The following is a 27,718-nucleotide window of genomic DNA, read 5'->3' on the forward strand; positions in this document are numbered from 1 at the left end:
GCGTTCGGTGCGGCAACTAAATGTGCGCCTGAGCAAGCGACGCACGCCTGAGCCTTAGAAACAGCTCGTTTCTAAGGCAACACCGCATTCACTAGAGGCGCTTTTGTACCGCTTTGAAGCATCGTACTCGTGGCTCAGAGACGCGTCTTGGCTACTGAAGTGGAAGGACGTGCGTTTCATGCGCTCCCAAGGAGCGGTGGTTGCGGCTAACAGCGGCCGCGGTGACAGGATCGACGGAATGGATACCGAGGGATACGAAGTGGTTTTGCCTACTCTGCCATCAGGTCGTAGTGTTTTGAATACTTTATTTTTGCACGCGGATGTCCGGTCGAGGCCTTACCGAGTCGAACATTTCCGGGACACGTTGGCGCGTCTTGGTTTGCTCCCCGAAGTGGTAGCGCTGGGGGCATATCAGATGAGCCACGTATGGGCTGTGACTTTCAAGAGTACGGAAGGGATAAAGAAAGCTTTGGCATGCGGCGAAATGAAGGTGAAGGGCCAACGTTGTTTGGTTATTGATCCGGCTAACCAGGATGTGCGTCTGAAGCTTCACTGGCTTCTTTTCAATGTGGCTGACGATGATGTGCGTGTAGCGCTTGCTCCGTTCGGAAAGGTGACCGAGGTCTCGAAGGAAAAGTGGAGAGTTCAAGGTATCCAAGACAAGGGGTCGACGACACGCCTCGTGCGCCTCAAGCTCCATAACGGCATTAAGGTTGATGACCTTCCACACCAGCTTCGCGTAGCCGGTGACATGGCCCTTCTAGTCGCTCCCGGTAGAGCGCCACTGTGCCTGCGGTGTCACAGTAAGGGCCATATCAGACGAGAATGCCGAGTTCCTCGCTGCACGCACTGCCGTCGTTTTGGACACGAAGAATCTCAGTGCGTGAAGACGTACGCAAGTATTTCGGGGCCGGTTGGTAGAGAAGACACTGCGGAACTCGTCATGGACGAGGCTGACGCTGAAGAAGCCGCAAGCGAAGCAACGTCGAAGCTCGAGGAACTTGATGCGGCAACGTTAACCCCGCCCGACATGCCCCAAGACGCGAGTGTTAACAAGGAAAGCCCAAAGCTGACCGACGCAGCTGGCGACGCCACCGGCGTCGTGAAAGCGCAGGATGCCTCAACGCCGTCGAAATCACCTGAGGAGCCAGCAGTCATGGAAGTAAGCGAGGGAACAAGCGGAGCCTCAGTCTCCAAGCGCGGCCACGACGCTACGCTGGACGAGCATGAGGCCCTGGCTGCAAGGATCTCGGAAGGACCACCGCCAAAGGCGGCGAGCATTCGGCGGTCAACGCTGAGGGCGCGTCCGAACATACCTCCGGACCGGAGGGCGGCGGAGACGCCGCCGACGTAGCCGCGAGAGCGTGTGCTTCGCGGCGTCTCTTCTAGTCTACGCAGCGACCAAGCCAAACTCAAGGGACGATGGAATGCCGTGACAGGGACATCAACTGTGCCTTCCTAAGGCTGCCATGGCAGCTGCGGAAGGTTTGTGCAAAAGGCGAAAGTAGCTTTGGCCACAGATGAATGAGGTGGGCACCATGCGGTTCGTTTGTCCTTCAAAAAACATAATAATGGCTCAAAACGCTGCACTTCGTTTTGCTACTATAAATGTCCGCGGTCTTTGTGCCAAAAAGCGGCAATACCAGCTTAGCCGGCTTTTTTTAGAAACAGATGTTGATATAGCAGCGGTGCAGGAGACAAAGATAGAAACTGAGGAACAAACGGATCGCATGGTGCTGCAGTTTCGCAATAGATACAATGTTTGTGTATCACATGCTGTTGGGACTTCCGCGGGGTGCGCTATCTTCATTAGAAACAACCTGGGAATTAGAGAAGAAGGGGTCTTTTCTTGTGAAAGTGGAAGACTGGTTTTTGTGGATTTTTCCTTTCTGAATGTAGGTTGGCGCGTGATATGTGTCTACGCCCCAAACACTGAAAGTGAGCGTGTGCCTTTCTTTGAAACAGTAAATCAGCATTTACAGTGTGACAGGAAAGTCGTATTGCTAGGAGATTTTAATTGTGTATGTTACGCGGCCGATCGAGTGAAAAACCTCCCAGTGCGTGACAAAAGTGCTTTACTTTTAAACACACTAGTTCAAGAATCTAATCTGGATGACGTCGGTAATTTCCTGTGTACTACCGGCACGCCTGCATTCACACATTTTCAAGGGCAAAGTCACGCAAGGCTAGATAGAGGGTATGTCGCACTGGAGCTTGTTCCGATGTGTGACAGCTATAGTGTGAAACACGTCTCGTTCAGTGATCACAGCCTTGTAACTTTTAGTGTAGGTACCACAGAAAGAAAATCGAAGTTTAACTGGAAGTTGTGGAAGTTCAACGATGGGCTGTTAATGAACGAATCCTATTGCGAAAGCGTGAAGCAAAAGTTAGATAATTTGATCGAAGCCGAAGATGGCAACGTGCTAGAATTATGGGAGAACTTTAAACAAGGAGTCAAGATCAGTGCTATAGAAGAATCCAGTAAAGAGAAATTTATTAAAAGGAAAAAAGAAAATGACATGCAACGTGAGCTTGATTTTTTGTACACCGTGGAAAGCGTGAGACCCGGGAGCCGAACAAAGGAGATAAGAGAACTGAAAAGCCAGCTTGAGCTTATCGAAGAAGAGAAGTTCAAAGGAGCAGTTATAAGGGCACGAGCTGAAAGGGCTTGGCTAGGTGAGACACCGACTAAACGAGCCTTATCTGACGAAAAGGCATACGCGAGGCGAAATGAAATCAGAATGATTCAATACGAGAACGAGATCACGAGCCAACCTCAAAAAATTGAAGAGGCGTTTCTTGATTATTATAGCAAGTTATTCGGGACTGTTAAAGACGTCACAGAAGAATTCAAGACGGACTTTTTGTCAAACATGCCGCAATTAGAGGAAGACATTCAAAAGCGTCTGGAGTGGCCTCTGAGCATCACCGAAGTGGAAGGAGCCATAGATGATTTAGTTGTAGGCAAGTCTCCGGGACCTTATGGACTCGGAGCGGCCTTTTATAAAGCCTTCAAAAGTGATGTCAGTGAGATCCTGTTACGGTTGTTTAAGGAGGCCTATGCGCAGAAACAGGTCCCCCCTTCTTTTCGGACATCGCACGTAGTCCTGATACCGAAATCAGAGGACCCAGAAAAATTGTTAGCTGTTGACGCTTACCGGCCGATATCACTAATGAATGTAGACTATAAGATATTTACAAGAGTGCTGGGAAAGCGATTACAGGGAGTGGTGACCAGAATAGTAGGGTCGCATCAAACATGCGGCATTAAAGGAAGGTCTATCTACACAAACATTCATATTGCCAGAAGCATCTTAGAATACTGTAATGACCTAGGTGAACACTGTGCCATGTTACAGTTAGATATGCAGAAGGCTTTCGACCGTGTGGCCCATAAAATTCTTTTCAGTATTCTAGAACACATAAAGGTAGGGGATTTGATCTTGGATGGGGTAAAGATGTGCTATCAAGACTGTACCGCCAGCCTCATTATAAACAAGGAGGTTACCAAATCCTTTAGTGTCCGGTCGTCTGTGCGCCAGGGGTGTGGTTTGTCGCCTCTTTTATTCGCAATTTACCTAGAGCCGCTTTGTAGGAAAATCAAGAATGACAATAGAATATCGGGTTTCAGAGTGCAGTCCGCGGAAGTGAAGGTGCTGGCATACGCGGATGACATCGCGTTGTTTTGTCGGGATAAAGAAAGCATCGAAATCGCGGTCGCAGAGGCTTTATCATACTGCAGAATGACAGGCAGTGCTATCAACTTTGATAAATCCCTAGGGGTATGGATCGGCAACTGGGAAGACCATCCGAGTACGTTTGCAAATATCCGCTGGACAGTCACGCCGGCAAAGTACCTGGGGGTGCCGCTTGAGCACTACCGTGACGCCGTTGATTACTGGAATGCCGAAACTGAAAGGGTTCGTGAAGGTACACTTAAATGGGGAGGCCGCAATTTCTCTATGTTTGCTCGTGCGACAGTGTGCAACCTGTTTGCCGTTGCCAAAATTTTTTACGTGCTCCAAGCGTTGTGCATGTCAAGGGCTAACATACAACGTTTACACAGAGTACTCGCAGTGTTTGTATGGGGTTCAAGCTGGGAGCGCACCAGTCGCACTAATCTCTTTCGTTCGGTTAAAAATGGAGGATTAGGTCTGGCACATTTGTTCATTAGGCAGATTGTGTCGCGGTTTGTTTTCCTACGGGACCAAAATGACCCATTTTTATTAACTATGTTTCAGACAAGGCTGAGCGAAGCTATACCTGAGTTTGTTGTATCGTCACATCGGTGCAGTCAAGGCAGAGCGCGTGGTTTCCTAAAAGAGGTAGTCTTGGCGTTTCAGCTGTTAAAGGTTCGGTTCTCCATGGAATACCTAAGTAGGGTACCACGAAAGCGCTTATATAAGGACCTGGTAGACACAATGTTGCCGGTGCCATTGTATCGCTCGATGTTCTGCATTGGACCTGAAAAGGACGTACTAAAAAGAGTAAAACGAATGCCAGTACGCCCATCGGTAAAGTCCTTCTTTTTCCAGCTCCACACCAATACTTTACCTGTGAAACCGTGGCTAGATGAAAAAGGTCTTTCCGTGCCTTGGAGCGTCAACTGTTTACTATGCCGGAAACCCGAAACAATAGAACACATTTTTCTAGACTGCTGGGATGCTGTGTTCCATTGGGACATATTACAGAGAACACTAAAGAAGGACTTGCCGATTACACCATATGGGATTCGTTTCTTGACTACTCTAAATGAAGACAAAGTACCCTATGATATGTTCATGCTGGTGTCCTTACATAGCTTATGGAAAACTAGAATGGCCGTGAGACATGCCGAAGTAAATGCCCGGCCTGTTAGAGAATACTTCATTGAAAGCATTTGTCATATTAAGGAAAAGTATAATTTGCAAAAAGAAAAACCAACATGGCTCAGTGTGATGACTCAGCTAGCGAATTTTAAGCGATTTTAGCCCTGTGACTGCCAACCAATGGCAGAGATGTTGTCGTGACCGTTGTCTATTGTTAAAATGTCTTGTTTTGTAGCCTTGTTGCCATGTCGGTAATAAAAACAAAAAAAAAACTCGTGGCTCAGTGGTAGCGTCTCCGTCTCACACTCCGGAGACCCTGGTTCGATTCCCACCCAGCCCATCTTGCAAGAGTTGAGCCAAAGCCACCTAGAAACAAGCGCAGCTGCTTATATACCGCCGCGACGCCGCGAGCGATGGCACGAGTTGGAGCCCCGTTTCTCCTCTGTCGTGACGTCACGGTGTCACCTGGTCAGCCTTGAAGGCGACGCCGCGAGTGAAGGCGCGAGTTGGAGCCCCGTTTCTCCTCTGTCGTGACGTCATGGTGTCACGTGGTATGGCATGGGGTCAAAGGTCATTGAAGGCGACACCGCCGCGCCTGAGGAGCTGGGTTGAGCTCTAGTAATATGCTTCGCATAAAAAGGCATTAGTTAAATATTGAACTAATTACATTACGACATATGTTACAAGTTGCAGCCGGTGTAAGTGCAAGGGACCACTTTTAGAAAGGAATTGTGTAGATGGCAGCATTTTAGAGATATGCGCCAACAAACTTGCGATAAAAATGCGTTCTCGTCCCACCTACTTCCATAACAACAGGTAGTTTTATGCATTGATGCACAAGAGTCCGATGTCAATGTACTTCTTGGCAAAGTTCGGGAATCGATATCATGAAAGTGGTGTCATCTTGAAAATTTGTTCCACGCGGATCCTCCTCTTGAACTCCGCGGCTAGAACTCCACAGCTCCACAGGCAATTTCTAAAAACTTTCGAAAGTGTTCACTGAAACTACCTGTATACAAGTGAGCTCAAAGGAAGTGCGCAACTCCCACCACCATGACAACAAAAATAAACTAAAATCGGGCTTTAAGGACGCAAGTTCTTTTCCCAATATACCAACTGATAGGTAAATGACGCATCACGTGCTCAGCCTGTCAACAGTTCGGTCCTTCATTATCTTGCTTGATAGTTTATTGCGATCTTTATGCGACATTCAAGATCACACGTCATTTTTCCTGTCCCTGCCTACAACAGCAATAATGTTCCGTTGGACAACGTATTCTGATACAATCATCCCTGTGTTCACATAACATCCAATCTATCTTTAAGCACTCATATTCATTATATGAATAACAGTGCAAAGCACGTGTTAGGATATACTCACCGCGACATTTTCCGAGTCACGTGAATCCGTACAACTACTTCTATATAAATACGAGCTTTTTGCTTCCAATACTAGCTGCCATGGCTTGGGATTCATGTCAAGTAACTTAGTTCACTCCGTTGAGTTAGTCAAAAATACCTCAGCTTGTTTTATTCTATCTAAATACAACCGCACAGCTAGCAGAACGTTTAAGAAATCTCGCTCTAATTGTGCATACCCAGCATACCGCAGAAAATTATATTATTCCTTTTTCATGAGTTATGGTATTCCTGACTTGCACAACCTGCTACCCTAATTCCTAGGTATGGCCCAGGACCTGTCACTCGCACTTTATTATTTCAGGGAAGTGTGGGGGCGAGCCTGATAAGCTAATACGTACTGAAATGAGATGTTCCACAGCTAAATTTCTCCTGACTCATGACTACCGGTAACAGAGTGCCAAAAAATGCCATCCACCTGAAGGCACATTGTTTTCCATTGCTAAATTGCCAAATAGACACACTGAACTCTGGGCAGTTCGATTACGACCTTCAACACTTTCCTACTATTTTCCCTCGAAACTTAACGAATAGGAAGTGACAAAAACAAACATGTATCTGAAAACACATTACTGCAAATACTTTTGCTAATGTTAACATTATTGTTTTAAACGAGAAGAAAGGGGGTTAACTGAGGGGCCTCATTTTTATTAGTCATATCATAAGAAGCCAACAAACACTGACACAAAGGACAACATAGGGGTAATTACTTGTGCTAAATAAATGAAAATAAAGAAACGGTAACTTAATGGAAATGAAAGTGCATGAAAAAGCAACTTGCCACATGTGGGGAACGATCCGACAACCTTCACATTTCACGTTGCAATGCTCTACCAATTGAGCTAATCCGGCGCCGTTTCCCATCCACTTTCTTGAGCATTTATGTTTCCTTGTAGAACCCTTGGAGTGTTAGCCAGTGCCACCACTCACAGACCTTGGCGGCGGACGTGGAACGTCCTTTTTGCCGCAGGCGTCACGACAACGTGATCATTTTTGGGTGAAGGCAACCGGTCAATAAACCCACACATGCTAACTGAAGGCATCAATGTTGTCGGATTCGAGACCCTCGTAATGTAATAATGAGAAGAAAGGCGGTTAACTGAGGGGCCTGATTTTTGTTTGTCATATCATAAGAAGCCAATAAACACTGACACCAAGGATATCATAGGGAAAATTACTTCTCCTTAATAAATGAAAATAAAGAAACAATGAATTCATGTAAATGAAATTGAATGAAAAACCAACCCGCTGCAAATGGGGAACGATCCCACAATCTTCGCAGAATGCGAAGGCTGCGGGATCGTTCCCCACCTGTGCTGGTGGCGCTGGCTAACACTCCCAGGATTCTACAAGGAAACATAAATACCCAAGAAAATGGACTGGAAAACAGCGCCACGGTAGCTCAATTGGTAGAGCATCGACGCGAAATGGAGCTTTTTATTTCAACTGTAAGTTTTAAAAAATGCGATCAAAATTTCCGAACCTCTTACAGCCATCCAACTCCTGCGTGATATGTTACGCATATGAAGTCAGATTCTGTTGTCTTTAGAAATTTACGAAACTGTCGCTGACAGAGCCCGTGCGAGCTCATGACATCAGCTCAAACAAGAGGTTTGAGAACACAGGACATGTCCCCGTATTTCCCACCTAGGCCCTGCACATAAATTAAGCCGAGCAAGAACGTTGCATTCGGAAAGGAGGCAGCTTCAGCAACTTTCATTATTTGACCTACGAGTCCCCATATTTAACTCCAAACAAGGTTTTACCTCCAAAATTAGCGACAGATTTTAGTCTCCCCACTGCAACCTGTACGTGGACAAAGATTATATTTTTAATATTGAAAGATGTCCTGTCTTGTTACTGTGTTCATTCATGCCGCGGTCGGAGTAAAGGAGCATTGTGCATCTATTTACATGCTGTAGTTTTGCTGGCCGAAAGCTACAGAACGCTCCCTGGGCCACGCGCGACTGGTAGTAGTCAACAACATTTACACGCGTTTTCGGGCAAAATGCCTGGCACTGGCCTATCCGAGCCTCACGTGCTCCTCACGTAACGGTAGCATGAGATTGTCGATGGTTGGCGCGGCCTCGGAAGTGGTGGTGCCGTGTCGCCATCTTGTGACTGCAATGAAGCCAGCTCCCAGAAATGAGCTTAAGCGCAATGTTTCACGGAGAAGCACTGCTCGCAGGAGAGAGTGCAGCCGAAGCCTTGTGGGGAAGAAGTGCCCACCTTCGACGGCCTTCGTCTGATGAAGTGCCGCCAGCTGTAGGACCAGCGGGAGGACTACGTGGGCCGAAGCTCGCCTACGGATCGTAGTTTTGGAGACACATTAATTAGAGCAACACCTTGTCTAGAGAGAGTGAATTTCAATAACAGAAAGGTGAAGAGGTAAACCAGAGAGAAATGCCCTGGCCCTTTAGTCCATGGTGGGAAAGGGATTTGGAGCAAACACAGAGATGAAGGAGGGTGGTAGCAGGTTGAAGTTGATTTTGATAATAGATGCACTACATACTGTTTTTGGTCAACGCGTACATTCACACTTCACTGCGATTCGCCTCATCGCGGGCAGAGCTCGAGGGTGCTGCAACGCAGCCAGGAGACTGTCCATACCTTGTATAATTTTCGCTCCTCTTAGAGGCACTGGTGTATTTATACCAGGTTCTAGCGGCTGCACTGCCTCGATCATATGCCGCAGCAGGACGTTCATGAGGGCGTCCGATGGGAATGCCTCGGTGCACTATCGTTGCTCGCGCTCATATTCCAAGGTCTGTGTGCACGTGACACCACACTTGCGTTGCTTTAAACGATGGTTCCGAACGATCAACATATACCGATTCAACCATCTTCTGTTGGGCCTGCGCAATTGTAGTGAGGGAGCGCTCGTTCGGACCTACAGATTACCCACGTCGATGACACGACCACCTCGTATGGTGGTGCACGGACGCTGCCGCTTCTTTTTTGACACGGTTCTCCTGCACATTTTGTTCAGTATATTTAGTTCCTTTTTACAGTTTGGGAGAATCATCGAAATGCACTTCGCGTGCATTCCGATGAGGTCGAGCACTTTATTTATTTATTTATTTATTATTTTTATTTAACAATACTGTCAACCCCCTTGCGAGGGTCCTTACAGAGAGGGTTATGAAAAAATACATATAAAAGAAAAGAACATGTGCAATAATCACAAACACAGAATACAGAATACATCGAAATCAAGCGGCGTATTCGCACAGATAGTCATCCAGAGATTTTTTGAATTGGGACAAATCAGTATGTTCCACTACACACATCGGTAATCTGTTCCACATTTCAATCACGTCGGGGAAGAAGGAGTGCCTGAATGTATTAGTGTGAGTGGTATAAGCTTGGATAGACCGGTTATGGTTGGTTCTGGAGCTCCGTTTGCCAGGTGCGAGTATGTATAATAATAATAATATTTGGGGTTTTACGTGCCAAAACCACTTTCTGATTATGAGGCACGCCGTAGTGGAGGACTCCGGAAATTTCGACCGCCTGGGGTTCTTTAACGTGCACCTAAATCTAAGCACACGGTGCGAGTATGTATGTTTCCTTCCTAATATTTATTTGGCCTTGAAGTATTTGGAATAATAATTTCAATCGATGTTTTTGTCTACGCGTTTCTAGCAGGTCCAGTTTAGAAAAACGAAGCATTTCTGTGACTGAATCAGTCCTTCGATATCGGGAGCATATAAAGCGCACCGCGTACCTCTGAATTTTCTCTACTTGTTTCTTCAAATAACCTTGATGAGGGCTCCATACCTCTGACGCGTACTCAAGAAGTGGCCTTACAAAAGTTTTGTATTCGGCGAGTCGTACATCGCATGTAGCGCCCTCCAATTTTTTTCGCAAGAAATATAACCTCCCGTATGCTTTTGAACAAAGATTATTTATATGTATACTCCACGATAAGCTTTCTGTTATCGTTATTCCCAGGTATTTAAACTTACTTGTATTTATCAGACACTTGTCACCAATAGCATATGGAAACAAAAGACGGCCCCTTTTTTGTGTGGTAATATGTGTATATGTTGATTTAGAATAATTTATTTCCATACTCCACTTGTTGCACCATCCGCTTAACGCCTTTAGGCAGTTATTAAGCTTAAGTTGGTCAGCCGTGCTTCGTACTGTAGAATAAAATAAACAGTCATCCGCGAACAGTTTAAGATGTACATCTGGTTCCATCACAGTAGTAATGTCATTAATATACACCAAAAATAAAAGCGGTCCTAGCACAGATCCCTGCGGGACTCCCGAGAGTACTGCCAGTGAGCCGGAGACATGACCATCCATTCTGACCACCTGGTTGCGATTCGTTAAGTAAGCTTTAATCCACTTTATTATAGTGGCATTAAGGCCGGTTAGTTCCAGTTTGTAAATCAGCTTCTTGTGTGGCACCTTATCAAAAGCCTTGGCAAAATCTACGGCGATTACGTCAATCTGCTCTCTGGCATCAATCGCCATTGCGAAATCATGAATTGTCTCTACGAGTTGTGTGGTAGTGGAAAGGCCTGTTCTGAAGCCATGCTGGTATGGGTAAAGTAAACAATTATTTTCTAAATGGCGAATGATATGCTTAGCTATTATGTGTTCAAGAAGTTTACAAGAAATGGATGTAAGAGATATAGGCCGGTAATTATTCACTATTGTTCGATTGCCACCTTTAAACACCGGAATAACTATTGCACTGCGCCAATCTTGGGGTACAGAATGAGTTTGCAATGATTTTTGAAATATAAGGGTCAAGTAACGCGACGCCCATTCAGCATATCTTTTAAGAAACTGGGTCGCTATGTCATCGGGTCCACACGCTTTTTTTGCATCTAAATTCAAGAGCTGCTGAAATACGCCCTCCTGTGTAATTATGATGTCCTCCACTTGGCTTGGCTCTGTGCTTTCAGAACTAACATCGACGTCATCATCGTTCGTGGTGAACACGGACTGAAAGAAGTGATTAAAGTGCTCTACAATATCTTTTTTGTTTATCAGAACTTGATCTTATTTCCTGATTTCCTGTACCTCTTCCTTTCTATCACTGAAATATCGCCAAAACTTTTGCGGTGATGTTCTGAGGAAGCGGCTAAGCGTGTCACTGAAGAATTTTTTTTTTAGAATCGTGCACGGCTTGCTTCATCTCAGCTCGAAGTCGCGAAACCTGAGTAGATTTATTTTTGCTTTTACGTAGCCTTTTTATTTTTCTTTTCATATGAATTATGTTCCTGGTCATCCAGGGGCTTCGGTGCTTTGTCTTCTTTACGCGTTTAGGGATATAGGTGTCCTCGCAGTGTTGTACAATTACCTTAAAGTTCTGCCACAACTCTTCTACTGTTTTAGTATGGAAATCAATTTCAAAGTCAGTAAATGCAGAATCCAGATAGTCAAGAATGGAAACATCATCCGCGCGTCCATAATCGTTAATGCGTACAGCGATGTAAGGCCTGAAACAAACACTTGCTCCCACTGTAATTGTAACAATAATCATCTTGTGGTCAGAGATACCATTCGCAACGTTAACAGTATAAGCACCTATTTTATCTGACACAAACACCAGATCCAACAATGACCGCGATGTGGCCGTTACTCGTGTGTCTTCTTGAACAATTTGGTTTAGATTATATATGAACATGAGTTCCAATAGCTTCTCTATTCTAGATGAATCGGAGCCAATAGTGCATGGGTTTTGCCAATCTATGTTATGACGATTAAAATCGCCGGTCATTATTAATCTCGCGTCTGCTTTGACATTTTCACGTAGGAAAGTGTTTAGGTCTTCCAGCAACCCAGGCGAGGCAGAAGGTGCGCGATACACTGCGCCAACAATGTAGGTAATACCATGAAATGTAATCTTGCACCAAACCGTTTCAGGAACATCGCAATCAATCAATACAGCAGATACAGAGTTTTTTACTACGATACAAACGCCCCCACCACGCGTGTCCCTGTCTTTCCTAAACATTCGATAGCCGGGAGGAACAATACAGTCATCAGATATATTTTTATGTAACCACGTTTCTGTTATTACCACAACATGTTGGCTTTGTGAAAGGAGCAGATATTCTAATTGTGTAGTCTTATTGACAATACTTCGCGCGTTCAAACTTAAAAGGCGTAGCTATATTTGTGATGACGAGCCCGAGGTGTTGCCTATGGTATCAGGATCATCAGTGCCACTTGGCCGATTTGACCTGTGCTGTTGTCTGTTATGAGCCCTATGCCCTACGCTTTTAGACAGCAGGCAGCGTTCATTGCGGTTGTGATCCCAAAAATATGTATCGTTGTTTATGCGAAGTTTATCATGAACGAGCAGGACCTTTGCCTTCCTGGCTCTGTCTGCGGCTGCGCTTTCCCATAGTTTTCTGCGTATATCTAATGTTTCTTTGGCATAGTCAGAGCTAATACGCCAAGCAGTACCTTTTAATTTAGCACCTTTTTTCAGCAAGCTTTCCTTTTCTCTGATATCGTAAAACCTAAGAATAACTGGTCTACATTTTGTTGGTTGAGGTTTACCAAGGCGATGAATTCGCTCAACTGTGTGAGCCTGCACACCCATAGTTTTTTGAAATATATTCTCCAAAACAAGTTCTTTTAGTTTTGACTCTGTTTCTGCACCATAGTCAGTCCCCGTTTCAGTGACGCCAAATACTAACAAATTATTACGCCGGCTCCTGTTCTCGTAATCGACTAACTTTGCAGCCTGTTCATGAACTATACTTTCTAAACGCCCAATCCTGCTGTTCATTGTATCAACTGCATCAAAAAGGCTCTGTATACTGTCTGTCTTTGCGCTCAATGTGACAATTTCACTTTTAATGTCTTCCATCTTACGAGCGAACGCAGTCTGATTGCGAATAATTTCTTCTAGCATTTCGTTTACCTTGGGTCCGGGATTCTCCTCAACATCTCCAGCCATAAGCAACAAAAGAAGCATTGACCAGCAGTCATACAAAATATCACAACACTTGCTATTTTTCTTTCACTGTATATAAAGATATGTCGTGGCCGCCTCCACAGCGGGAACGCGCCATCGGACCTGAGCAACGGCCAACACTGACATGACCTAATTTTAAGCACTTCCAACATTCCAGTAGTCGGGTCACATAAGGACGCATCGTATGCCTCCAGTAGGCCGCCTTGACATGATGCGGTAGCGTGTCTGCTTTAAAAAGACGCTCGATGCTTTTCGAACGGCCAAAGCGATGAAAACCAAAGACCTTCACTATAAAACACAAAAAGCTTTCACATTCTTCGTCACTCTAGCCGATGACGACGTCAGAGATGACGCCAGCCCTAGTGTGGCTAGAGTTCACGGTGAATAAGCGGATTTCTACGTGTTTTACTATGCGCACGGCTTGCAGTTTTTAACGGCCGTCTGCGTGGGTAGTTCCACTGGAAATGTTTTTGGTGCGTTAAACGACAATTCGCTAATTCCTTCAGGAGCCACATCACCAAGGTAGCTGGTGAGAATATGCCTGTGTACAGAATATGAATTCTTTGACAGGTCCTGAGGCTTAGTTTTCCTGCGTTATTTTACTTCAGGCGCTTGCCCTCGGTGACGGTATAGTCGTCCGAAGGGGGTAAAGGCGTACTCGCCGCAAGAGATTACCTGCTATCTGTCATCGCACCTCGGGTTGCATCTCATCCAAGAAGCGCAGTTAAGCCTCCACGGTAACAAAACTATCGGAGCAAAGCAAGAAGCGACGTTTGCGCAATTCAATTTCTTAAAGTATGCGTCTACTGATGAAGGACAACAAACTCGTTCCAGTTCATGCCATTATTTTCTTTCCGGCAGCTTTACTATTCAGCGAGAGTGCCGAAGCAGTGATAGGGAAGTGAGACGCCAAACCGGACGTCTTATTTTGCATTCATTCTACGCAGAATTCATTGATTCTGTCGATAGTGTCGAAACATGGCAGAGCACACGACAGCTGATGCCAAAATATAGCGACAAGTCGGGACATTCCGAATGGCTGGCATGCCAAAAACTCACCTTGCTTTTTTTTTTCAATGTAACAGTTCCTGGCGCCATTCGTATTTCATGTTTACATACTTGAAGCTGTCAAATCAGCCCTGAACTCGGCACATGGAACTCAGTTGAAGACTGTTGGATTTGTGCATAATTATCTTGGCGCAAGATTACAGGGCCCGTCCTTGGCATCTCCGGCATGCATTATCGAGCGAAGCGAACAGGCCAGACACCATCAATAGCTTTGTAAAACTGCACGGCAGTATTCGCTTCAAATATTGAAAATTTTGTCATCGGGAAGATTGATTGAGTGGCCCTTTTAAGGAAGGATAGTTATAAAAGAGTTATAATGGAGGTAGAATGCACGTAAAAGAGGTATAATTACAATAGAGCTATGATTAGATAAGTGCCTTCAAACAAACGAAAAAAAACAATATATCGTGCCCGCTACACTAAAGTCTGGGAGACATAACACTCACAATAGTGTTGTAACTAAACATTAGGCCACAGCTCAATATTTCGAGGTTTAATTTAACACTGGACATGAGGGCCTACTATTTGCAATTGGACGCCGCATAAATATTTTGCCATCTGCTCCAGCGACTGCGTTTCATCCTGCGAGGAATGCTGTAGCAAGCGTCAGTGCCCAATGACGTCATTCCGAGCAGCCGGTAGACAGGAAACTGCAGGAATTTCGTCATTCAACTTCCCGCGTACGTCGCCTTCACAAGGCGTAGCATAAGTTCCTTCGCTGCGTTCGCATTACACAAATAGCGGACGAGACACGTTGCCGTTCGACAGCTGCGGCACGAAGGATGCCAGTCTCTGGCTTCACGGAAATGCCGAGGCAGTCGTAATTAAAGGGAGGCGCAATTTTGACGGGCTGCGCGGATGTGCACGGGGCAGGTAGCCCGATGTGCGTCATCGTGGAAACGGGGAAGGCTGAGGAATTTCAACCCCGTTTGTTTCCTACTATGGACTAGGAATATTTTCGGCTGCGTGGTGCTGCTCAACTGTGCGTTAAATGCAGATTAGTTCACGGTTTGTTGTGCCAGTGGAACTTCTATTATTGTAGGGGTTTCCGCTGTGTATGCTGCTTTCACCGACTGAGGAGCTTCTTCTACGTACTGCTTTAATTTGGATATTGAGAAAAACAAAATCCGAGACGTATTTAAACAAAGAAGATGCGAGAGCAATCCCTCTTACGAAAGAAGTCTACTGATTACCTTGCTCATTATTGTGTAGTAATAGTAAGAAAATATTAATTATAAATAGTGTTGGAAAAACATTGATGAGCCCGAAAAAGAAGGATTAAGGAAAGATGAGGGGCGGGGGGAGGCTACGCTGATTTGAAGTTGCAGGCGAAATGCATGTCGTTGTGGCGTGCCAGTGTTCGAGTCTGCTCAGGCCAAAGGGCAATATTTTCGAAGGCAGAAAATTGGCTACATTTTATTCTAAAAATATCAAACACTAAACTACGCAAGTTTAAAGACGGCCTCGAACGCTTTTCAAGCCATCGTTTTTCTGTTGCAGTTGCGCAAACTGATGTTGGGAGATGCTTCTAGCGTAGGATACATTAGTGATATCGAAATCTTTAATATTTTATCCCGCGAGACAATTCACTACATCGCTGCTAACCCCATCATCGCCCAGTGGCACTCGCGAAAATCATAATCGTTGTCACAGCGCGCTACTCCATTATTGGTTGAAAACCATGTCGCTGATGATAACTGCATTGCAGCATAAACTTAGTAAATTAAGAATTGATTTTATTTACGTTGGCTGTTATCTTTACGTTGGCGAAAAGCAGATGCGTCCGTAAAAGAAAATCACTACAGCCATAAAGATTAGCAGACACGCTGGCTGTCCCTTAGCCTCTGGTGCTGTGGCATACCTCAGACCTCTGAGCACAAAAGCCTCTCGCTTTTGTACGCTCGGGAACAGCCCTGTCGCTCTCGCATCAACTTTTTACTCGTTGTTCTGGTGGTGCAGGTTTCTCACTTTGGTGCATCGTTGTTACCGCACAGTTCTTGTTGTTCGTGGTGCTGCACTGAACTAAAGCTGAACTGCAGGAAAGAAACGTTACGTAAGACCCGTACTGCACGACCAGTGTCATCAGCATACCGGAGAATCTGGTATCCGTAAACAGTGAACACGTAGGCAACATGGCGTGCGAACTTTCGCTATACGTATATACGCTTCGAGCATATATAGTATATGCTCGAGTATATAGCTTCGAGATACGCCGCCTTCGGTAAGCTCTTACCGAAGGCGGCGAGAGGTTACGCCACTGCGTGAGAGAAAAGAGGACAGTAGAGAGCGCAAAATTTTCAATTGAGGTTATCCATATTGTTTTCCTCTGTTTTGACATTTTTCGACAGAATAAATTCCGACTGCGTACCGCTATCGCTGCCATTCTTGCTACATTATTTCTCCATACTGTCAGCCTACGCAATCCGCGACCGAAACACGGTATAGCTTGACAAGTGTTAGAGGGCCGCTTTAAAGAACGTTTGCAGAGCTACGACTGAATGCGAAAAGAGGGAACACACACATACCTCCATATATATATATATATATATGTATGTATATATATATATATATATATATATATATATATATATATATATATATATATATATATATATATATATATATCCACCTTATATATCTCCACCTATTAGCACCTATCTGCTAACAAACATGGACCATTCATACCAGACATCATTGGCGAATCTGTTGCCTAATTCTTCGTATTCACCTGCATCTCGCACTTCGGTTCTCCCGGGATCATCACGACAGATAGCGGGAGGCCATTGGAATCCACCCTACGTCCCTCACTGATCATCTCGGCAAAACTCACTGCCAAACCACGGTTTAGCCGAACCTGCCGAACCTACCCCTGCAGCAATGCCATGGTCAAGCGGCTGTATTGCCAGCTGAACACAGCAGTTATTGGCACGCCTCGACTGTGAACACTGGGTTGGCCATTTGCCCATAGTGATCCTAGGCCTGCGAGTAGTCTATCGCAACGAACAAGTTAACTCAGCGGCCAACCTCGCTTTCAGTGCTCCCTTGCGGCTTCGGGGTGACTACTTCAAAGGATGTCCCAACGAAGCCACAGCAATACCTCTGATGCCTCCTGGACGGCGTGAAGGTTCTACGTCCTGTTCCTTCTCGCATATCAGACTACAGCATCTTTGTACATCCTGACCTTGTCTGCCATTCACGTCCTTCTTCAGTGAAATCTCCTAAAATCACATTTGACACCTGCCTACGATGGGTCGTTTCCTCTTTCGTACCGAACAGCTAAGCAGCAACGATTCTTGAAAGTGTCATTGAGCAAGTTGTCAGTCTGAATCAAGCAAAATCGGCCTATCTGGAGAAGCCTCATCATAGCTATGGTCATCGATGTCACCATAGTCAATTGCTGATGTTAGTGTACTTGAAATCGTTCCGCTGTCATTTCAGTTTCGACGGCCTGCGTAGGCGGAGCTTCTGTAGCCCTTTCTTACGTCAGATTAAGGAGGCATGCAGCATTGGCAAGCCCAAGATAAGACAACAAAGATGCGCGTTTGGTGGCACGCGCATGAGCACGACACGGCTGGCAGTTAGGTTTCGGGGTTGGACGTCTTCACCAGGTAGGCTGTTCTTACGCAAGTAAAACTCAGCAGAATGGTAGCGGTGAATGGACTTGTCGATAGCCGAAAATTGGATCAGGAGGTCAGACGCGTCGGATATTTAACTATGATTGACTGAAACTTCCAGACTAATCGCGGGTTCCTGTGTAATTTCTTAAATGCAAACCACTATTCTTGTTGCACACGCAATCTGACTACATCAGTATAGGCGACTACACGAACAACAGACAGAACTAGTGACAATATTTGAGAAACTTCCTGTACTGAAAGGCGTGTCTTGCGCAGAAAGATACCTTTTAACATTCGGTAGCTGCGGAAATAGAGTCACCGGGAATTATAAATAAGAGAGCAGGTAATGCAACCCCCCCCCCCCTTCTAAAGAGCCTCATCCCGATGCTCAATATGGCGCACGCAAGCAATAAACGAAAGCACACGTAAGAAAAAAGCAAGCAACAAAACAGAGTCGCAGCGTTCATTGGCGCTTGCACATAGAATGGCTTGAGACGCACGATATGGACAACTTTCGGGTAGTTCGCGGCGCCTCGGTGATGTCATAATGTCGTCCGGCCAGGCATAATAGTTCAGTGCGCCAATATATCTAAGGATTTAGTATGGTCCCGAATAACGTGAAGGAAGCTTCTCAGTGAGTCCACGTCGGTGCATCGGAGTGTCTATCCAAGTACGGTTGCCCGGCTTGTATTACACATAGCGCTGTCGACGGTTCTGGTGTCGGCTGTCCATCCTTTACGTATTCTTGATGCACCGGCAAGTGCGATGTCGAACTTCTCTGGCTCACTGGAGTTAGACGGCGACGTCAAGTTTTTCTTCATTTATGACACATAGCGTGAAGCGTTGTCAGTAGATTCCTTCAGAAAACCAGGTGCAACGGCCTCATCTAAGTTGTTTCTTGGGCTGCCGTGTTGTAAGCAAAGTGCACGTACGGTAGGACAGGGTCTAGCGCGTTGGGTTCGATGTCGACATACATTGCTAACATATCGGCAATGGCCTTTTCCAGACTTCCTCTTAGACGATTCGTCGAAGGGTATGGTTGTCCTCCGGTGACTTTTCTTGTCATAATGAAGGAAGATTTGAGTAAGCTGATCTGTAAAAGCCGTTGCTCGGTTGGTAATGAGGGCTTCTGGCACACCATGTCGCAGCAGGATGTTTTCGACGAAGAATTTTGCTACTTCCACCTCGCTACTGTTGCGAAGCGCTTTTGTTTCGGTGCAGTTGGCAAGATAGTTGGTGGCCGCGACAATCCACTTGTTTCTGGATGTTGACGCCAGAAAAAGCTCCAATAAGGCCATCCCAATCTGTTGGAACGCCAGACAAGGAGGTTGATTGTGCTGTAGCGATCCCTCTTGCCTGATCGGTGATGTCTCACTACGCCAAGACTTGCCAGGTCTTGGCGTAGTGAGTGATGTCAGTGGTGAGGCATGGCCAGTAATACTTCTCCTGTATCCTCAACAGAGTGCACGTAAAATTGAGTTGTAAAGCGGTCAGATGGTCATGAAGGGCGTGCAGAACCCCTGATGGCAGTGGAGAGGTCCCAACGACAACGTAGGTGGCGTGGACTGGGGAGACGTTCTTCGTTATTAGGACATCTTTTCACAAAGAAAACGAAGAAAATCCGCAGCTAAACGCACTTGCGACCAACACGGTTTTTCCTTCCAGGTACTCAGCATGGCTTATTAGATACGGGTCCGCTCGTAGCTGCTTGGGGGAAGTCATCGGCACTTATTCCTAGTAAGGCGTACGTCTTCGCCTTGATGGTGTTGATGGTGGTGGATGGTGATGGGGGTGGTGCGGTGGTGGATCAATGAGGACGCGAAAGAAGCTATCGGCAATAAAGCTCTTTCGCCCGGACTTGTAAAACGCAGTGATGCCGAATTCTCGCAGTTTAAGGTTTCGCCATGCTAGGCATCCTGAATGGTCCGTTAAGTTGGCTAGCCAACCCAATGTGTTATGGTGGCTTACGTGTTCAAAAAGCCTGCCATAGATAAGAGCGACATTCGGTGGCAGCTCGAATTATGGCACGACATTCCTTCAGCCATCCTATTGGCCATTCATTGAGACACATACGACATTGTCTATCTTCGCCGCCACCACCGTGCTGCATTCGCCGTGACTGCCGCAAAGGTGCCTTTCCTTTAGTAGCAGTTTATGTTCTTTAGGCGGCGCTAGAAATTGTACGTTGTATCCTAAATTTTAGAATAACGTCAAGAGCCATTTTGCCAGCACAATCATGAGGTGAAGTTTTAGTTGTAGATAGTTTTGCACTAAGCCTTTACTTAAATGCCTCATCCGTAGTGCTTATCTTACTGACAGTAGAGTATGTTGGGACTTCCCTAGTCAGAGCGCTATTTTTTTAAAGAAAAACAGTGAAGCGATGATGGCTGTAGGGAATGTTTGTGTTTCACAGAGCATAATTATCTAGTTCCGCGGGAGAGTTTATGAGCAAATTACGCTCTCCGAGCTCGCGATGCTCTCGCACTCCCTCATTCTCCGATGCAATGTGTAAACACGGGTGGAAGATTTGCTCTACTCATCAAGAGGGATCATACGCTGGCCTTTCAAGAGCCTGGTGCTTACGAAGCTATTTCTGGGAGAATTCTCCCTACCATGGGTTAATCAGGGTTCAACACTTGTTTGCCAATCACTAGACGATATCCCGAAGTTTGCTTTACGCGTTACACACTCCCTCGCTATGAGTACACATCACTTTGTTGCCGTTTCGGCTTACGTTGTACATGCTTGCCGAAGATCTTTGGAGATGGCGAAATAAAGAAGGCATACTCGATCAGAACAACGATGTGACTGTAAGCATACCTCTCGTTTTTATCATTACGTTATTTTTCCTGTCGCAGAGCAAAAACATAGGGAGAGCTGTCGGGGTGTGTTCGCCTGACTCAACAAAACATGGTGTTCTCATGTACAGGGGCTAGTAATGGTCAATTTCGCTTTATTCTTACAGGATGTTACAGGCAATCACAGCTGACGATGAAGCGAATCACCGGAACTATGTAGCTCTACGTGTGCAACATTTTCGACATAGAGAGTGTTAACAAAGAGAACGTATGAGAAGTGAAACCCGCGGGTTAAAGTCGTGAGCACTCCGCGATGAAACGACCTCGCCACGAGGCGACTGGTGGCTCCAAGCACTGTCAAGAGCGTGATCGTGAAGGTGTTTCCAGCTAAGCAATGGGTACCTAAGAAGGTACGCTTGTGGCTTGGACCTATTTGGGTCCCAGCTGTGGCAAGGGTATTTCAAGGGCGCGTTACAGGCCTCCGAGCAGACAAGGGTATGTGCCTCTGAGCTTAGACCCTTTCTCCAGTATCACCACTATCACACCACATGGTTATAGTTAGTACACACAGACGCCATGAAACCCCGAATCTGAGCCATACACAGCTTCGCTGCTATACATACTTGCACTTTTAATCTCAAATATTTTTTTTGATATGACAATTCTGGATAGAGTATTTAGTTCTTTTTTTGTTTGTATCGGCAATGCTTTTCTGTATCGGCAAGAGGGTGTTCGCTCACTCCCATACGGCACTGATTCCCAGGTAGTGACAGCAGATTGTGAAATTCCTTACTGTCTACGGCATGCAATTGAACGTATTCACTGCTCAGTGGTTCTGGAATCGGGCCACGAAATAATGTGTGCCTCCGTCATTACTTACTATGGACGGAGCAATACCTCGCAATAAGTTACGGGGCGCGCCACCACGAAGAAAGAAATTGGTGCGATGAATCGGGAATGTGATAGCGAGGTGGAACGTCGATGGAGGTCGCTACATGTCCTGTAGTTTATTCATTTTGTTTGCGCAAAACCCAAAAGAACTTATATACAATATTTGCATTGTTGCCGCAGATGCTGTGCTAGTTTGTTTCGGTCGCTCTAATAGCCTATTTGGCTTTGTATTCAGCTGGTAATTCGCAAATACATTGTAAACTTGTCATTTTTAACGCATTCTTCTATAGGTGCCTGACGAGATGCAGACAGAAATACAAGCTTCAGCACTTAAAATGGGGTGAATGGCATGAAACTTTATGCGGAATTTAGGTATTCGGATGAGAGACTCAATGAGATATCCGTCCTTACGAATCGCATTAAATGCTGGAGCACAAATAAAGATAGGTCCGTTCAAGCAATGTGTTCATCAGTAAAGGTATGAAGTGTCCTTGAAATGCGTTCTTCAAAGAGTACATTTCAGTGTTTGTTAAAGCCCACTCTCACATTTGCAAGCCTATAAATACAATACTTCTTGCCAGTTCTCGATATCAGTTCATTACCTTTATTCAGGGACGCAATAAAAACTATAGCATATCATCAATGTCAATAGAATCACAATAAAAGCATCAGCCACCATTAATTTTGAATATCAAGCAGAACGAAGGAATGTTCCCAATGTAAAGCTTCTTGTAAGTTATATTGTTCTCAAAAATATTGAAGACGTCCAAATTCATAAAAAGAGAGCATATTACCTTTTGTCCACTGCAAATATGTGTAAAAGGAGCTCTAAAAGACTGTTTCGGCTCGATCACACCAAATTGGAATTCCTGCCGAGTTCCGCAAGTTTCTAAAATTGTGAACACTCATCTTGATGTGCCTAGTGTGAGAAAAATAAATCTTTTAGGAAAAATACTGCCCATATTTCACTTATGTCAAGTTGTATTGACTAAGAGCATCAAAACGACACCATAGTATTTTCATATACTGAGACGACCTGGTGGTACTTCACAATCTTTCGCAAAAATATTTAGATAAATGAGTTTACATTCCAATTGAGTAATAAATCACTTCTCTTTCGGAACACCCCACATAGATAATTCATCCTACAGATGACGCATCCATGGGTGCTCCAGGCAATCCTAAAATAGATTTTTTTTCCTATGTGTCCTCATGACTTTAGCAAAAGCTACAAAGCATTTGTTAGCATGTTAGAAGTGTTCCTGTTTTCTTGCGCTTTGCTTTTTATCTTCCCTGTAGAATGTAATATTACCGAAAAAGGTTTGATAGCGATATTTGACAGGGCTACATTGAGCCCTATTTATTGTTTTAATTAGAAAATTTCTTGCCGAGAGCACTACTGTAGTCGCGCGTAATGGAAGCCGCGGCAAGGGCTTAGCTCCAGAGCATTACATGTAGGCCTGTAAGCCTTGTATTAGGCCTTGTAATATTATAAGCCTTGTAAGCACAACAAATAATCAACAATATTTTGCTCTATTGAAGTCATAAATCAGAGCCGGCATGTTTCTCATTTACAAAACGTCAGAAAACTGCTGCGTCATATGCCTAAACTTACGTAGAAAGTTCGTACTTCTAGAAGGTATATGCAACCAGAAGCGTATTTAAAATGTTATATCCTAATTTTTAAGGTACTGCGACATAATATTATTTGTGAGACAATATTATTTCTCATATTATGTCAACAGAAGCGCAAAATGATAAATGGTGACGGCAGCACGTAACCTTCACTAGAAAAGAGCGGCTGCGTGACATCATGCTTGCTTCCATTTTTTTGGCGCCACGCATTTAAAGTTATCAAGCGAATATGTAGTGCAATTTATATTGCTAGCAAACTGTTCGTGTAACTTGCTAATACGATGCCATGTTTGTGAAGGCTTCACTCATAGGTCAAAAATGCGATTCTTTTTTGATGCGTATATATCACTGATATATAGCTCATTCCATTGTCCATGGGCACTATAATGTAAAGCTCTTTCAAAACGTTTTTATGTAATTCTTGCAATCAGCGCTTCATGATTGGTCAAACATTTTTCCAGCCACCCCACTTCCCCTGTCTGTGACACGACGTCAGGAAAGCCACAAAATCTTCCCCACATGATACGACGTGCACACACAAATTATACCTAATTATATTGCAGAAAAGAAAAAAACTTCTCCGTCAAATTTTATGGCCCTGTAACCATGATAGCCTTCCGCGATTGGTCAAAATATTCTCGGGCTGCGGCCAATTTGCCTCCCTGTCACGCGACGTCACAAACCCGTGAAAACTCACCACATCTAAGAGACGTGTACTCATTAAAGATGCCCTATCAGGCCGAAGGAAGCTGAACTATTTTTTTCGGAACAACTGGAGACTGCTTCATTCCGAAAAGTTCCCACTACGTGTTCGGTGCTCTTGGTGAGAATGGATTTATTTGTGTAGAATGAAATCATTTTCATGGCTGTATAACGTTGTCTAGCCCGGTAAGTATGGGTCATAACTCTACAAATACTTCTACGATGGGCATGTAGCGGGAATTTAAACCTTCTAGCCTACGCCACCGCGATTTGGACTAGCCACCGCAAGATAAGTAAGGGGAAGCGGACCAATCGCAGACGCCGGTACCACCCTTTCTCATCTGGTTATCTACTTCCCTTCCCCTCTACCCTCCTCCCAACCAAGACTATCTCCACTTATGTGTACTTCTTGTCTCTTCTCAGTGAATTGTATAAGCAAAACATATAAATGTAGGCAACGCTATTCGCTTCGAAAGCAAACAAAAGTGACCTCGTACAAACGTGGAAGAGCGTTTGATTACGCGGTTCAAATGGCGCTGTGGGTCATCACCCTAAGCTTGCGTCCACGGTTACGTGAGTTTGCCGCCAGGGGATTGGCATAAATATAGATGGGAGTAATTATACATTATAGGGACACATGTTTGCCCATTGTTTTACTCTAAGATATTCTGCTTTGTTAATCACTTCAGTACACTGGGCTAAGTTGTATATTTGGTACTATTTCTTATTCAGCGCTGCACTTGTTTGTCTTTCATCCTTTATTATTTGAATATGAATTCCATACGCACTCCCCATCTAATTATTCTGCTATAGACTTGTAGCAAATATTTTTGGTCAAAGCAATCCTGTTTGAAACACAGCCGATTAACAAGCTGCGCTTAAACAACAGTGCCCAGTTTCGACTTTGCTTTTGGTTCCCTCCTCGAGCCAACTTAGATGACAGAACACGTAAACCAAATGTTTTCCCCGGATGTTCGAGTGAAGGTAAGAATCATTAGTAAATAGGTACCTACAAGCCCGGTTTCCAAGTATAGGTTGAAGTCTAGGTCGCTCCAAAATTGAAAACGTTTTTTTTTTCGAAAACTAGTTAAAAGTTTAGCTTTTTGCGAAGGCTGTAAAGCGGACTACTTAGATAGTTTAGTGGCCATATTTGGCTGCCTAACCAGAGCCGCGAACGTAGCAATTGTTGTTTTCCAGTTAGGTAGGCACTTTCATGTGTAAATGTGTAGAGATCAGGGATACCGCGACAAGGCGGACTTTCTTTTCCGCCTATGAACGTAACTTGAAATTGAAACTTCGGTCATACTTTGCATATCGGCTATTGCAGGGCACTTAGTTACTTGAATTTCGGCCTCCACATTTAAACTAAATTCACGTTTCAGTTTTTCTATAGCGCCAGGTTGAAATCCGCGCGGTTTTGTTCTCGGGAGAACCTAGCTAGGTCAAGGTAACCTTACAATTCGGTGCAAGAAACGGACACTACAACGGTGCTTCCCTCTCAACGCTAGATGCCAGAACTCCGTGCGCAGTGTTTGGCTTCCGGTAACAACTAGCGCTTGTTCGTTTAGAATATTTCAAGTCAACAGTGGTCCTACCCACTGCATTTATGGTGCATCAGTCGATTGCAGACAACATACAGAAGGTTGATATGTCACAGCATGCTTACAGCATGCTTATCGGAAAAAGCTTTCATTGCATAGCGGTAGAACGTCTCGTAAAGGCTCTTAAAGTATTTAGGTGTTTAGCATTGCTGACGCCTACCATACCCAACTGAATCCACGATTAGTAATTGGAAAACCAGTTTGCGAAGGTGGAATTCACTACCACCTGCCGTCATAATCGCTAAACGCGGCTTCCTTGTTTAGCATGTGATGAGAAACAAAATACGTGCAAAGAGAAGCAAGAAGCATTGACGTGGATTTCAATATAAACTCTTCAATGGGCACAAAATGTGTCATGACACTCGAAAATCCTACATGTGTTGTACAATGTGTCCGAGCTTTAAGGTTATATATTTAGTATCCTAGTGTTACCCGACTAGAAAGAAGGGGAAATATTGAATGCCTTCTAATCAAATGGAATAAGGATAAGGCTGTTTTAGCCACATCTGTTCCATCCACAACAATATAATGCTAAGGTTAAGCCAAAATTCTGATCCCTGCATCGAATGTAGTTAGTGCCTCTAAAACATGAAAATGCTGATAACCGTAATGTGGCGAACTATAAGCCTAACCCTTAGTTTCGCAAACGTGCGATGTGCTGACCGAGCAAGCAACATCTTTGCTACGAAACTAGGGAGCCGCCAACTTTTCTGACTCCGTTGGTGATTAGTCAGCCTACCTGGCGCTCTTTTGGAACGCCTGTATGTAGCTGGCTAATAGCTAAGCGCGTAGGACTGATGCTGACTTTATTGCGGGTGATTTGTTGTCATTTCCTCCTTTGTTCGGCTGCTCTAGGGGTCAGTCTGAAATGCGATGCGACCATTTATTAGGACAGGGCTATTAGCATGACTCATCAGAAGAGAGTTTCTGCACACGTTAGACTCACGTTCGATCTTCCTGTCACCAGCTACTTGCAGTGTGTTGCAGGCAACACATTAATCTAGCGTCTATTCAACGAAACGCAACAATGCTTGACCTTGACTGAATGTGTTTACAGAAGTTGGGAGAGGCACCAACGAAAATTGTGTCATACGAGCTTTTGTTTAGTTTTGTAGTGCGGGTGTACGAATGTTCTTTTGATGGCTGAAGCTAAAAGTGGTTTATGTTTATTGTAGGGCATGTTATATCTGGCTGTAGAACCCTTTACAAATTGCATAAAACACAAATTCGTGGGTTAGTCTTTACAATTTTCGAGAGCATTTTTTTGTTTTGCCTCACCTCAGCACACCCCATGGGGGCACACAAGTGAAAGAAAATTCACTCCCAAGTTCTATATTTATTGAAATTGAATTTTATATTTACAATACTTACATGGCCATGCGCATCATCATATACATGGTGTATTATGGAACTTATGTGGCGAAGGATAAGCTCTGTTTAGAATCAGTAAAGGTTTAAAATCTGCGTAGGTGTGACTGGAAGGTGACCGTATGTATCTACGATCTTTAAGTGGCAAAATAGCAATTACGCTGTTCTGTGCTGTATGCGCAAAACTGTTATGCTGAAGCAACCACTGGCGGCATTAGTGGTGCTGTATGTCGCGCAAATATGTATACTGTGATGGCTGCACTATACTGGCTGTAATCGTACCGTAGCCATCACAATATACGCATTTTGTTTGCGCTGGTTTGACAGTGAAGTGTTCCAAAACGCAATGGCATCAGTTTCGTTGAACACAGCTGAACGAAAAGCGTATCGAATATATATTGTCGTGCGATAACGATTTCACCTGTTCCATTCGGTTCAACGTACGATGTCCATTCAGCCACACTGTACTGACTACCGCCGTAACTAATATTTCGAGAAGTGGACAGAGAACGCTTTGTATGCGCATGCCTCTCAAGATCCCATGAGGAAGATAAAAAAATGACCGGGTTCGTAAACGACAGGTCTAAATTTTCAGACTGATTAATGAAAGCATTCGGCGCAAGAGCACATTTCTTTACCTTTGGACTTGCTGAAGAATTGTGTTCACTTTACTTTTTTTTCATTACAGGAGGCATCTTATGAAATGTCTCTCTTTCTCTCTGTCTTCCCATTCCGCTCTCTTTCTCTTTTTATCCCCCTTCACCGTTCTCCCCATGCAGGGTAGCCAACCGGAACTGCCTTTGGTTAACCTCCCTGCCTTTCTATGCATCATTCTCTCTCTCCCTCTCCACCCTCTCTCTCG

At 44.7% G+C, this 27,718-nt stretch overlaps 3 protein-coding genes across 3 annotated transcripts in view; 2 read left to right on the plus strand and 1 right to left on the minus strand.

Moving 5' to 3' along the window:
- The window catches only part of LOC135914989 (transmembrane protease serine 13-like), a 264,995-nt gene that overhangs the window by 131,401 nt on the left and 105,876 nt on the right, over window positions 1-27,718 (minus strand). The window lies entirely within an intron of this gene.
- On the plus strand, window positions 179-1,495 carry LOC135914990 (uncharacterized). Its single transcript, XM_065447922.1, has one exon. It carries the CDS (start codon window positions 179-181, stop codon window positions 1,352-1,354), a length of 1,176 nt encoding a protein of 391 aa, XP_065303994.1. The 3' UTR covers window positions 1,355-1,495.
- LOC139050144 (uncharacterized) lies at window positions 3,663-8,496 on the plus strand. The gene is made up of 2 exons (XM_070526361.1): window positions 3,663-4,934; window positions 8,416-8,496. Exons 1-2 carry the CDS (start codon window positions 3,744-3,746, stop codon window positions 8,494-8,496), a joined length of 1,272 nt encoding a protein of 423 aa, XP_070382462.1. The 5' UTR covers window positions 3,663-3,743.

The sequence above is a fragment of the Dermacentor albipictus genome, chromosome 9 (genome assembly GCF_038994185.2).
Source record: "Dermacentor albipictus isolate Rhodes 1998 colony chromosome 9, USDA_Dalb.pri_finalv2, whole genome shotgun sequence".
NCBI lineage: Eukaryota > Metazoa > Arthropoda > Arachnida > Ixodida > Ixodidae > Dermacentor > Dermacentor albipictus.